This window comes from Cryptomeria japonica, chromosome 7 (assembly GCF_030272615.1).
Source record: "Cryptomeria japonica chromosome 7, Sugi_1.0, whole genome shotgun sequence".
Classification (NCBI taxonomy): Eukaryota; Viridiplantae; Streptophyta; class Pinopsida; order Cupressales; family Cupressaceae; genus Cryptomeria; species Cryptomeria japonica.
This window is the reverse complement of record NC_081411.1, coordinates 61,329,499-61,342,307: the sequence shown is the minus strand read 5'-3', so window position 1 is coordinate 61,342,307 and position 12,809 is coordinate 61,329,499. Positions and strand designations below refer to the sequence as shown.

General features: G+C 35.1%; 1 protein-coding gene across 1 annotated transcript; it reads left to right on the top strand.

Moving 5' to 3' along the window:
• Positions 1-1,711: 1,711 nt before the first annotated feature.
• Positions 1,712-12,532, top strand: LOC131033715 (disease resistance protein RPV1-like). The gene is made up of 5 exons (XM_057964989.2): positions 1,712-2,262; positions 3,712-4,323; positions 4,482-5,523; positions 5,647-5,958; positions 11,447-12,532. The coding sequence occupies exons 1-5, from the start codon at positions 1,712-1,714 to the stop codon at positions 12,530-12,532; spliced, it is 3,603 nt and encodes a 1,200-aa protein (XP_057820972.2).
• Positions 12,533-12,809: the final 277 nt, after the last annotated feature.

The window sequence follows — 12,809 nt, the reverse complement described above, 5'->3', positions numbered from 1 at the left end:
TATCATGATGGAAAAAGGGAAATGAAGATCAGAGGGAAGAAATACTAGTATAAAAACCCACCAAAGTTTGATATTTGACTAGCATAGTTATTTTCCAAAAAAATTATTTAAAAGATGTTGAAAGATATCATTATGGAGGTGGTTGTTTGATTTATCCATTATTCTACTTAAACAAATATTATATATTATTATATTGCAATTAATATAAAATCAATATTATATTATGATATTATAATTAATATAAATTATTATTATTATATGATCATATAGTTATATTTTAATCTATTCCTATTATTATACTTTAATATTCTATGAAACTCTTTACATATGTAAAATACTATTAAGACTAAATCATTATTATATTTTTATTAAACTCCTTACAAAATTGAAAAATAAAATATAACTAATAGCTGAAATATTTTGGCAGGTTTGTGTGAGCCCTATTCTCTTTCTTGTTAGGGCTTGGAGGATTGCCTAGTCTTTTCTTTGAAAGCTTCATCTAGGTTTCCTTATGTTGCGGAATGACTTACAAGTAAGGTCCATGTTGCACCACAAGTGTTTTTTATGGCTTCTTATTTGAAGTGGTGCAGTTTTAAGAGAGATTTCTTTGCCCTATCTGTCCACTCTACCATGGTCTTTCCTATTGAGGTGGAGTGGATGTAGTTGCATGGGTGGGGGTTTCAGTTTCAACATCACAGTTTTTCTTTAGTTCTTCCTATAGAGGTGGTGCCATGTTCTATGGAGGTGAATATGGTTTGTGCTGGAAAAGTTGTGTGGTGTTATTCTATATAGGTGAAATTGGTTTGTGCTATTGTTGTCCCTCTCTCTTCCATTTCTCAGTTATCTCCTATTGAGGTGAAGATCTTGATTGATACGGTGATCTCCATGTTGGACTTCCTCAAGATTAAGGTTATGGGAGTCTTGTTGAACCCACTTCAAGGTTATGGGAGTCTTGTCGAAACCCATGTTTTTAGGTTATGGGAGCCTGGTAAAACCCTTGTTTTAGGTTAAGGGAGCATGGCAAAACCCTTTGTTTATGTATGTTTGATTTCTCCTGTTTGGCTTTGGCCTTTTTGGTTGTCCAACTAGATCTTTGATGTTCATGTTCTAGTGTTGGACTGGTGTTCGGTTGTTGTTATCATATATCATTTCTTGTTGCAGCAATGCTCTTCTTGTGAATCTTGGATCCATGTAAAGTCCTTATATAACGAATTTTAGATCCCCTCAAAACTTATTTTACCTCATCAAAAATAGCTGAATCTTTTTACATTTCAAAACAGTAATAAAAAATACATGAAGAACAATAACATTGCTGATACTACAGCAAGAACTCCGTTTTCCACGCTCCCAGCAGTTCGTTTTTATTGCATGAAATATGTGATTTATGACGACATCCTTACAACTCAATTTTTAATTGTTGAAATGGGGAAATCTTCAATTTTAAATTGCAGAAATGGGGAAAATCTTATCCTATTAATTGAATACTTTCAAACTTGTCCGTGTTTGCTAGGTATCCGAACGACCCTTTTTAAGACCACTTTAAGATTTACGACACGTCGCAACAAAATCGGAGCATCTCTAGACCAGTCTTCCACCGCCCCTGCTCACTTTCCAATTCTATATAATTCCCCTTTGTTTACCATTTCACCAAGTTGAGCCCTCTAAATTCTATTCTGCATTCCCTGCTTTTATTGCCTTGTTTCTCTCTTCCATGGCATCTACTTCAAGCCCTGCTATTGATTCCGAGATTGCTGAAATTACAAATGCTTTTGATGGAATTGCATCCCCATCTGCATCTTCATCTACGTCTGCTATACTCTTCGATGTATATATTAATCATCACAGAAACGATGACAGACTCAAGCTGGCCACAGCTATTTACAATGTCCTCGATCTCATCGGTCTGAAGGCTTATCTGAATTCCGACGAGCTTGAGCTGGGGGACTTCTTGCCTAGAGCGGTAGAACAAGCAATGCATAATGCTTGTCTTCATATAGCAATTTTCTCTCATGGCTATGCGCAGTCGCCTTGGTGTCTTGAGGAGCTATCCATTATGCTAAAATCTCTCACCCCTATTATTCCTGTTTTCTACGGTGTTCAGCCATCTGATCTGCGATACGTGTCTCAACGAAAAGGAATGTATGCCGAGGCCTTCTTGGAGTATCAACAAAAGGGTAGATACAGCTTAGAAAAGATTGAAGAGTGGAAGACAGCACTCCACAATGTTTCATTTTATTGGGGTGAAATCATCAATGATTCTGTGTAAGCAATACATAATCTGTTTTCCCAACCATCTTTTTTGATAGCTGCCCTTTCATGTATTTTTTCTCTTTTCTATGTATATTTTGAAGAATTATAGAAAAACATAGAGAAAATGCAATAATACAAACTGTTAGTACAAACTGTTAACATGCAATGAATTTTTATTCATTTAATGGAAATTCAAACATCTTCTTGATCATGTGATAAAGGAGCAATTGATTAGAGATCAGAGAAAATAATTGCATAAATAGTCTCATTCTCATTATGTAGAGGTCTTGGAAAAATTAAGGAATCGCTACAAATAAAGATGATCTGATTTGTATATTCATGCATAGTTGTAATTAGGAATTTCATGCAAATTATAGATTTTAGAGAACTTAATTTTAGCTTCAGCAAACTACAGTTCTTTCCATCCAAAGTTGGAGAAATTACTATGCCAGCAATCTCCCCCTTCATTTCAACTACTAATTGATGCAACACAAATCAATGATATCTTCTTCAGACTTCAACAGGCTTCTCCCATACTTCTTCTGACTTCTGCGACTTTCTAAGTCCTTCAGGAATTGGCCTTTCCATAACTATCATTTGACTTCCTCACAAATTGAAGGCTTCACCCTTTTTTGAATGCGACTTCAAAATTAACTCTACAACCTTTTCCTTTTGAAATCTTCAATCTCCTCCTTGAATATTCGACTTCACCTATTTTATTGGTGGCTCCAATCTTGGCAAATTATGCCAGAACTTCTCCTTGACTTCAATCTCCTCTTTTGAGGATCGGCTTCACCTTCTTTGGAGGTGGCTTCTGCATTTGATAGCAGGGATGGCTTCATTGGCTGTGATAATACATTGCCCTTTCAACTTGGGCAGCTTCCCTTTGCCTCTTTACTACAAGCCGTGATTTACTTTGGGCACCAATTCTCCTGTGATCTCCTTTCTGGGCAATGAGAAATGTGACATCTACAATCTTTACTTGCAAATTCATAGCTCGCCCCTGATCTTCTGATTACAAAAGGTGATCATCTCTTCTTTAGTGATTTAACCCAAAGCTGTTATACTAAACATAGAAAAAATATAAACATACTAAATCAAGGATCGGCTGATTAATGAGATTAGAGATCATTACAAAAACAAATAAACATACTAAATCAAGGATCAGCCGATTGGATAGATTAGACATAAGATTTCATTACAATCGCCTCTTTAAAAGTCCTGAACAAATTAAGGAATGGATACAAATTTTAAAATATAGATGATTTCATGTATGTTCATACATAGCTGTGATTAACAAGTTCATGCAAATTATATTTCTAGAGCACTTATTTTTAAGTGCAAAACTAAAATTATTCTCATACAATATAGAAAAACTTACTATGCCAACATATTTGACTTCTATTAACTATTTAGTGAGATTTTAATATTTTTTTAACAGCATGTTTCACGTGTGTCCAGTGAGGAGCAAATGGCATTGAAGAACATTGTGAAGCATATAGTGAAAATAATCAGAACGGTACCCTTAGAGATGGAAAAGCATTCTGTGGGGCTTCAAGAAGCTGTAGTAGGCAGTGAAATGTTGACATCCTCAACACCATTACAAAAGCTGCGAATAAAAATGATGCCTTATGATGTATGTATTAATCATCGCGGAGCCGATGTTAAAGACACGCTGGCCATAGCTATCTACAATGCCCTCGGTTACATGGAATATAGGGTTTTTCTTGATACGGAGGAGTTTCAATTGGGAGATTTCTTTCCTGCAGCAATACAAGAAGCACTAAGTAGTGCTTCTGTTTATATTCCCATATTCTCTCCTCGCTATGCACAATCGCCCTGGTGCCTTGAGGAACTATCCTTTATGGTCGAAACAGAAAAAATTATAATTCCTGTTTTCTACCATGTTCAGCCCGCTGATCTAATAAACATAGGTCAAGGAAAAGGAATGTATGCCAAGACATTCTTAGAACATCAAGAAAGGGGTAAATACAGCTTGGAAAAGCTTCAGGAGTGGATGAGAGCACTCTACAAAATTTCATCGATTAATGGCTACATGATTGATGATAATGAGTAAGTTACAGCTAATATGTCTTGCGCACGTCGTTTATCATGCTTTCCCTTTCGTTCAATTTTAACTTTTTCTGTATATGTTTAAGTTGGAAATTATTATCCTTTTAGTAAGGTTTGTTATATTGTTTTTAATAATATATCTTCACATGTATATCCAGTAAGGAGCAAAGGGTGTTGAAAAGTATTGTAGATAATGTATTAATCAACTTGAGGAAACTACCATTAGAGGTAGCAATGCATCCTGTTGGTCTTGACCAAGCTGTAGCAGATTTTGAAATGAGTTTACGTGAATCTGTAAGAAGTCACTCCAAGGTCCAAATTGTGGGAATCTACGGCAAGGGTGGTTCTGGAAAGACGACACTGGCAAAAGCAATATATAACTGGAAACACAAATCTGTACTAAGATCCAGTTTTATTTTTAATGTTAGAGATGCTGCAAGGAAACGACTCCTGATTGAAAAGCAGAAAAACCTTCTGAAGGATCTCCGTTTTAAAAGCTTAACCTTTGATAATGAAGAAGAAGGCAGACACATTCTACAAAGCCATTTGAGATCACTTTCTGTGCTTATTGTTTTAGATGACGTGGGTGATACAGACCAATTGGACACTCTATTGCCAGAACCGGAGAGCCTTGGGATAGGAAGTTTGGTTATTGTTACCACGCGAGATTCAAATGTTCTTAAACAGTGGGGCATCTCTGCGATTTATCTAATGAGAGCTCTGAATGCCACTCATGCAAAGGAACTTTTTTGCTGGCATGCATTCAAACAACCCTGTCCACTGCCTGGATTCGAAGTTCTTGTTGAGAATTTCATATTTTCTAGCGATAGATTGCCATTGCCACTCGTTATTGCTGGGGGACAGCTCTATGACAGATATGACAAGGATTATTGGCAGGTTCTGTTGCATAAATTCTCCTATGATGCACTCAATGAAGAAGAGAAGCAAATGTTCTTGGATACAGCGTGTTTTTTCATTGGAGAAGAAAGCAGCTTGGCCATTGCAGTATGGGACGGATCAGTGTGGAGTGGTGTGCACGGCTGGGAAAGTCTTATCAGTAAGCACCTTGTCTACCTGGATGAAAACAATCGAATAAGAATGCGTGACGACTTGAGGGATTTCGGAAGAGAAATTGCAGATCAACAATCACCATATCGCCTTTGGTCTCCTTGGCAGTTTAACCAGATTCAACCTCTACAGGTGACGTGACTGCTTCCATTGATGGTTTTATTAACCATGAATTGGGAACCTTTTCCCCGTATGTGTTTCTAACGAGTTTTAGAGCTTTGATAGATTTCTTATTTTGTTAACTTTTTCTTTCAGAAACATATAGAAATCCGAGGAATGATCAACGTAACTGGAGACAATTGTTATTCATCGAAAGGAAAAATCATTATAAACCAAGGTCAAGGATTTCCTAGTCTCACTCCCGCCTCCCTTGGATTAAAACTTTTTGCTTGTAGCGGAGAATTTCTAAATCAAGAAGTTGGCGAATTATCAAGAGAGCTGCTCTGGCTTCGGTGGAATGATTTCAATCATACGAATCTTCCGCCATGGCTTTCGTTGAAGAATTTGAGAGTGTTAGAGCTTAATGGTGCTTTAAACTTACAAGAGTTGTGGACAGATGATGCGCATGTAAGTTACTTTTACTGTTCTTTCTAAACCTTTTCTTCCTGTTGGGGTGAATGAATCATGGATCATTAACACAAATTCAGAAATATACTTAGAAACACAAACACAAAATATTCAGCAAATATATTACAAAATCATAATTACTTCTGAATGAATGCTAGAGTATTCATCTTCTACTCATGATTCTTTGATGGGCTAAATATCTGATGATAAACCCATTACAAATGCCTCCTTATACAGAGGTCTTTTCGCAAATTAGAAATTACATAGGCAATTTTAGGCAATTTTAAAACATGTGCCTATATGACAAATAATTTATGTTTTTCTCTTTTAACAGCAGTTACATTTTAACATTTATAATTTATTGGTGAGAGAAATTACATATTCTAACACTTTTCTTTAATATTGATGATGAATGCTTGGTGAGAGAAATTATATATTCTAACACTTTTCTTTAATTTTGATCACGAATGCTTCAGCAATTATGACATTCAAATTTCTTTTGGTGATCATAATCGAGTTTTCTAACTAACTTAAACCTTTTCTCGTATAATAAATTCAAACTATTATGAAATAACTTGTGCAATAAAAATATAATTAGAAATATGCTGCAAATATTTTATAATAATATGCCACTTCAAGGGGTCAGCCTTCTAATCCACTTCAAGAGGAATAGTTTCAATAGTCTTCAACAACATCTCAATATTCAACATGAAGATAATAACTAACCTATACCTTATATATATTCCATAATTATTCTTCTTCTTCTTCTTCTTCTTCTTCTTCTTCTTCTTCTTCTTCTTCTTCTTCTTCTTCTTCTTCTTCTTCTTCTTCTTCTTCTTCTTCTTCTTCTTCTTCTTCTTCTTCTTCTTCTTCTTCTTCTTCTTCTTCTTCTTCTTCTTCTTCTTCTTCTTCTTCTTCTTCTTCTTCTTCTTCTTCTTCTTCTTCTTCTTCTTCTTCTTCTTCTTCTTCTTCTTCTTCTTCTTCTTCTTCTTCTTCTTCTTCTTCTTCTTCTTCTTCTTCTTCTTCTTCTTCTTCTTCTTCTTCTTCTTCTTCTTCTTCTTCTTCTTCTTCTTCTTCTTCTTCTTCTTCTTCTTCTTCTTCTTCTTCTTCTTCTTCTTCTTCTTCTTCTTCTTCTTCTTCTTCTTCTTCTTCTTCTTCTTCTTCTTCTTCTTCTTCTTCTTCTTCTTCTTCTTCTTCTTCTTCTTCTTCTTCTTCTTCTTCTTCTTCTTCTTCTTCTTCTTCTTCTTCTTCTTCTTCTTCTTCTTCTTCTTCTTCTTCTTCATCTCTCTTTTTTCTTTTCTTTTCCTTTCTTGTTCTTCTTGTTCTTTCACTTGCTCTTTCTTTTTTTCTTCTACTTCCACTTGTTCTTTCTTTTACTTTTACTTTTAATACATCTTATTGTGGAAAAGTTCCAACAAAATAATTTTTTAATATATCAAAAAAGCTTAACTCAATATAATTTTTGTTTTTGTGAGTTACCAGAACCTAGATATCACTTTCCAAAAAAATCTAAGAAATTATCTAATTTGTAGCCTTGAGAGTGAACCTTTAGAAAAATCTAATTTTGCAATAATTCACTTATTTCTGCTCCAATTTCTCTAAAATTTTATATTACACCCTCCTTAATAAAAATTAAAAAACCCCTTTTTAAAATAAGGAAGAGGTTAACTCATATCTAGGAGAAATATGCTTCAAAAAAAAACTGGGCAAGAACTCGAATTCTACAATAACTTGCTCAATTCTACTCTAATTCCTCATAAATTGGGTCTATAAAATCTCAAATTAGCTCCTCAAAAACCTTTTAAAATATAATGAAGAAATGATTTCAAATCACAGAGATGTGCTTCACAAATATTTAGAGGAGAAACACTAATTCTCCAATAATTCACTCAATTTTTCTTCTATTCCTCTTAAAGTTTTACTTCCAAAATTGAAGGAAATGACTTGCCTTCATAGTGCCAAGATCATGTTCTAGCACCACTTATTGATAGTGCTACATATATTTGAATTAATATGCCACATCAAGGGGGCAACCTCTTAATCCACTTGGAGAGGGATACCTCCAATAGTATTTAATAAAATTTCAATACTCAACATAAGGATAGTAACTAACCTATACCTCCTATATGTACCACACTTATGCCTTGTATATTTCATAGGAAAACTTAGACACTTAAATATAACTCCAAGGATGATTTGAAAACATATATATGATTATAATAATGATTATGTAAATTATTTAATAGTTAAGGTAGCCACAAGTTAACTACTTATAACATAATATTACATACTATAAGGTTAGAGCCATAGCATAAACCAATCTTAAGACCTTTTCTCAACAGTGACATCTTTGTCTTGGTTTCTTCAAATATTAGGACAATGTTTCAACTCATTTATTTTTATATCTTCAAAACTTCATTTTGGAACTTCCTGCAACTTCACTATTTGTAGATGTCTTGTAAGAGATGATTTACTTTGACACAAAGCAATTTTTATCCTTCTTGAACATTCAAACCTTTCATAATTGCTATCATTTTTCACATATGAACATTTATACTTGAATAACTATTTACCATACCTATAATATTTTGCCAAATTGATTCATAGCTTCATCCACAATCTATTTTCATGCATCCTATTATAGATTCATTCTTCAATTCCTTGTTTCAACATATTGATTTTAAATGGTATCTCAAACCACGAAGGCAATTGTTTAGATCCCAACACTAGTCCTGTGTATTTCATTTCCTATTAAAATGTGAACAATACACACTCTTTATTCCCTGGACCGATTTGCTTGAATCTGGAGAACTTGTATCATCATTTACTTTAACTGTGGCATGCCTAAGACCTTCACATTTTGGCCTCATTAGTGGCTCAATTTACTCTCATTCCTTGTTCATACTTTCCTAATCCTTGGCATTTGTATCACATTCTTTTCATAATCTTCAAACCAACATTCTTTTCACAATATCTTTTGTTAATCTCAGCACATCTAAAAATATTTGTAGACTCATTATCATCTTCATCACAAACAACTTTGGCAAAATCACACTTATTTTTTAATGGGTTAATGGAATAATAAATCATCTATATAACATGACACATCACATACTGATGACTTTGATCTTAGACATTCATTGCATGCTACTAATTGATTATTCTCTTCTTTTAACTTGATATTTTCTTATTGTATAAACTAATCTCCTCTTCTGATATCTTTATTTTTTCTTCCAAATCATCATTCTTCTTCTTGACCTCATCAAATAACTTTACTATTTCATCTAACTCTTCATTTTTCTCTTTAACTTTGTCCAATTTTTTTAAGATTATCAATTTTAAAATCACCTCACTTGTGCTCTTAATTTCGATTTTGCTACAGCAATCATACCTTCTTTTGACAGCCTCACGTGTCTCTCCTCCCACTTTTCTCTAATGTCTTCAAGCTTTCAAACTTCACAAATCCTCGGTTGTCTCTAGACAACTTGTTCTCCGATTGATGTCTAACAAACTATTCCTAGATGTATAAGCTTCCAAATATATCACAAACTAGAGAACCATGAATTGCTCTTTCCCTTCAAGAGATATCCTTTAGAGGGTCGATAACGTCCCTTCAAATTTTTGATTCCTTCAATTTCTATCTCGACCTCTTCTTGCAATTCTTTGAGTACCTTTATTGCTACACCAACCTTCTTCCAAATGAAAGATCTTCTTTAAAGGTTCCTTTTGTTGACTCCTTGCCAAGCCTTCGATTCCTCTGATTTCATGTCCTTAATCTCCTTGCTTCTCAGCCTTTTCTATGGCATCTCGACATCACAAATATGCAATGCCTTTTTGGCGATTATTGCACATGGGCTGATTTTCCAAATGCTACGATGATGGTTTTTATTAAAAAGCCTTCAGCGACTTCCACAACAAATAGATATGATCTCCTCACTGTGTTTGTCTTTTGCCAAACAGTTTCTTTTAACTTGGACAGCGATCTACACTCTAGTGATCACCTTCAAACTTTCCTTTCCAATGGCGACTCATTTCATCAAGAAATATTTCGTGGCGACTTAGACAATGGTTGCGCCTAGTCATCACCTTGCAGGCTACAACTTATTAAAACTAATTTTAAAATAATTTCTTCTTAGTTGTAATAACAGCATATTGAGAGCTTGAGGATAGATCCTTCAAAGAATCTGCTAGTAACATTTTCAATATCTTATGAACTTCCTTAACAACGGCGGAAACCAAAAACTTTATAAGAGGGCTATGACAAATTTACATACCTTTTCCTCTTCATATCAATCTTACCTCAAACAATGTCATGATCTCCCTGAACCAACCTGGCTTTCTTTCATGGCGGCTCCCTTTTATATTGCTCCAACCGTCATACTAACTCCTAAAATGTTCTATGACTTCAAGCAGATTAGTGGACTTTCCTTAATTGGTTATTCTGGCAGTTTTTGTCTATTCACCAGATCTCTTCGCAGTGTTGAAGACCTTCTGCAAACTCTTCTTCCTACTGCAACGACTAGACGCGATCTTCTCTTAATCTCTCGGTCCTAACCTGTGCTTTCGTTCTTCTATGCAACGATCTCATGATCGTCAACAATCTCCTATACATATGGCGATCTCCTGGCGACCTCTCCTCTCACACTTGAGGCTTCATACTTTTGGATCAGTGCTCCTTCTAACTTCTAAACTGCGTTCTCACATCTTTTGATGGTGGCGATAAGCAGCAATTTCCTTGAGGAGGTAGTTACAATTCTTCTTCCTTAACCGCTGCTTAAAAAACTTCAGAAATGCTCGCAATTGGTTCCCAGCGTCTTCTCTTTCTGCCTGCAACAGCGACTAACTGCAATCAATTCAAGGAACAAAACCAATAAAAATAGTATGCCTTGATTACCTTTGACGACAAGAGTTGACACTCAATTCCTTATGCAGATGTCGCCTCAAGATTCTTTAGATCTACTAGCGATCACTTTCTCCCAGCCAAAAACAATCAACCTCGATCTGATTCAGACGTTTTGAACACCTATCACCTGTGCTCTAATACCACTCTGTTGGGGTGGAGTAATCATGAACCATATAAACACAATTCAGAAGTATAGACAGAAACACAAAGACAAAATTCTCAACAAATAATCCTAAATCAAACTGGATCAAAGTACTTGACAAATTCATAATTATTCCTGAATGCTACAGCATTCAACTCATATCCATTGATCCGCTAAACATATGACGATATATTCATTACAAATGTCTTTTTATAATGAGTTCACTTGACAAATCTAGAAATTACATAAACCAATCTAGAACACAGGTCGAAAGGACAAATATTTAATGTTTTTCTCTTTTAGCATTATCTCTTTCCTTCACTAAAATATTCTCATTATCTTTTGTCTTTTGCATTTTGATGCTTGAAATTGATGGGAGAAATTACATATCCCAACACTTCCACTTATGTTTTCTATTTCACTCAAATTAAATTTGGGCGCAGGCTCCTTTGCAGTTGAGAGAGCTGATTATTACTAGTACCTGGAGTGCTAGTTTTGAAAGGTTCCCAAGTTCAATATCAAATCTCAAACACTTGAGAAAAATAACACTGCTAGGTTATGTTGGTAAAGAGTTTGGCATTAAAAGGCTGCCAGAAGAGTTTTGCGATCTCCTATCGCTTGAGCACCTGGAGCTGCGACATTGTGCAAGGCTGTTATCACTACCTGCTCGGTTTGGTGATTTGAAAAACCTACGACATCTGGATTTGTGCTCTTGTAAGGCTTTGAGAATGTTGCCAGTTTCTTTTCAGCAATTGACACACCTCAAGTATCTAGATTTATCTGGTTGCAAGAGGCTTACCTTCCAGAATGGCATTCTAGAAAATATCTCAAAACTTGAGATTCTCTACCTCCAAGGATGCCGCAATTTGCAGAAATTACCTCATCGAATCACAGATCAGGCGTACATGAGAGAGCTCCAACTTCAACATACTAGTTTGAAGGATTTACCAAGCAACATTGGGCAACTGAGCAAATTAGAATGGTTGAAAATTGGAAGTCCGTTATTGAAAAGCTTGCCAGATTCTCTTGGGAATTTATCCAGGTTGAAAAGACTCTCAATTATCAATTGCTTCGCCTTGAAATCCTTACCCAGGACTCTTGGGCATCTAGAACTGTTAGAGTGCCTGTGCATAGAAGCCACGGGAGTGAGGTCTTTACCAGAAGGATTTAGGCAACTGACCAATCTTCAAACATTGAAGATTTCTGATTGTCCGCTCAACAAGCTGGATTTTGGGTCATTGTCTTCCTCTTCGTTGGAGAAGCTCACGGAGATAAATCTAAGCGAGACACCTATGACCAAAATCTCAATTTCTCAGGAGTGTTGTCCTAGACTTGCAATACTCCGGCTTAGCAAAAATGACAAATTAGAGGTGATTGAAACCCTACCAGCAACAGTGAAGAACATAGAATTGTCAGAATGTGAAACGCTGAAGAATATAATGGGCATTCTTGCCATACCAATACCTCCAAAATTGACAATATCAGACTGTCCGAAGGAATTAGAAAAGATTTCTAAAAAATTCACTTAAAACTTCATTGTTTTATGACAGGAAGTGTGATGTTTTTTAGATACTTGAATTGCAAATGTTTGCCATCCAATATGATAATGTGTAAATGCTTGAAAACCAAAATGATAATATCTCGTATGGCTCAAACTTTTCTTTTGAACTAGTAAAGATTATAATTGACTGATTTTGCATACTTCTTCATAATTTAATGTCGTTATTTTTAGTGTCCTGTGTTTTCAGCCTGTAGTTTTACATATCTATGGAAGAAAACCCTCCATGAAATTAATTTTGATATCGA

Coding starts and splice junctions, on each gene's coding strand:
- LOC131033715 (XM_057964989.2), top strand. CDS start 1,712: ATGGCATCTACTTCAAGCCCTGCTATTGATTCCGAGATTGCTGAAATT. Junction 2,263..3,711: donor GAAATCATCAATGATTCTGT/GTAAGCAATACA, acceptor ACGTGTGTCCAG/TGAGGAGCAAATGGCATTGA. Junction 5,524..5,646: donor ACCAGATTCAACCTCTACAG/GTGACGTGACTG, acceptor TTTTTCTTTCAG/AAACATATAGAAATCCGAGG.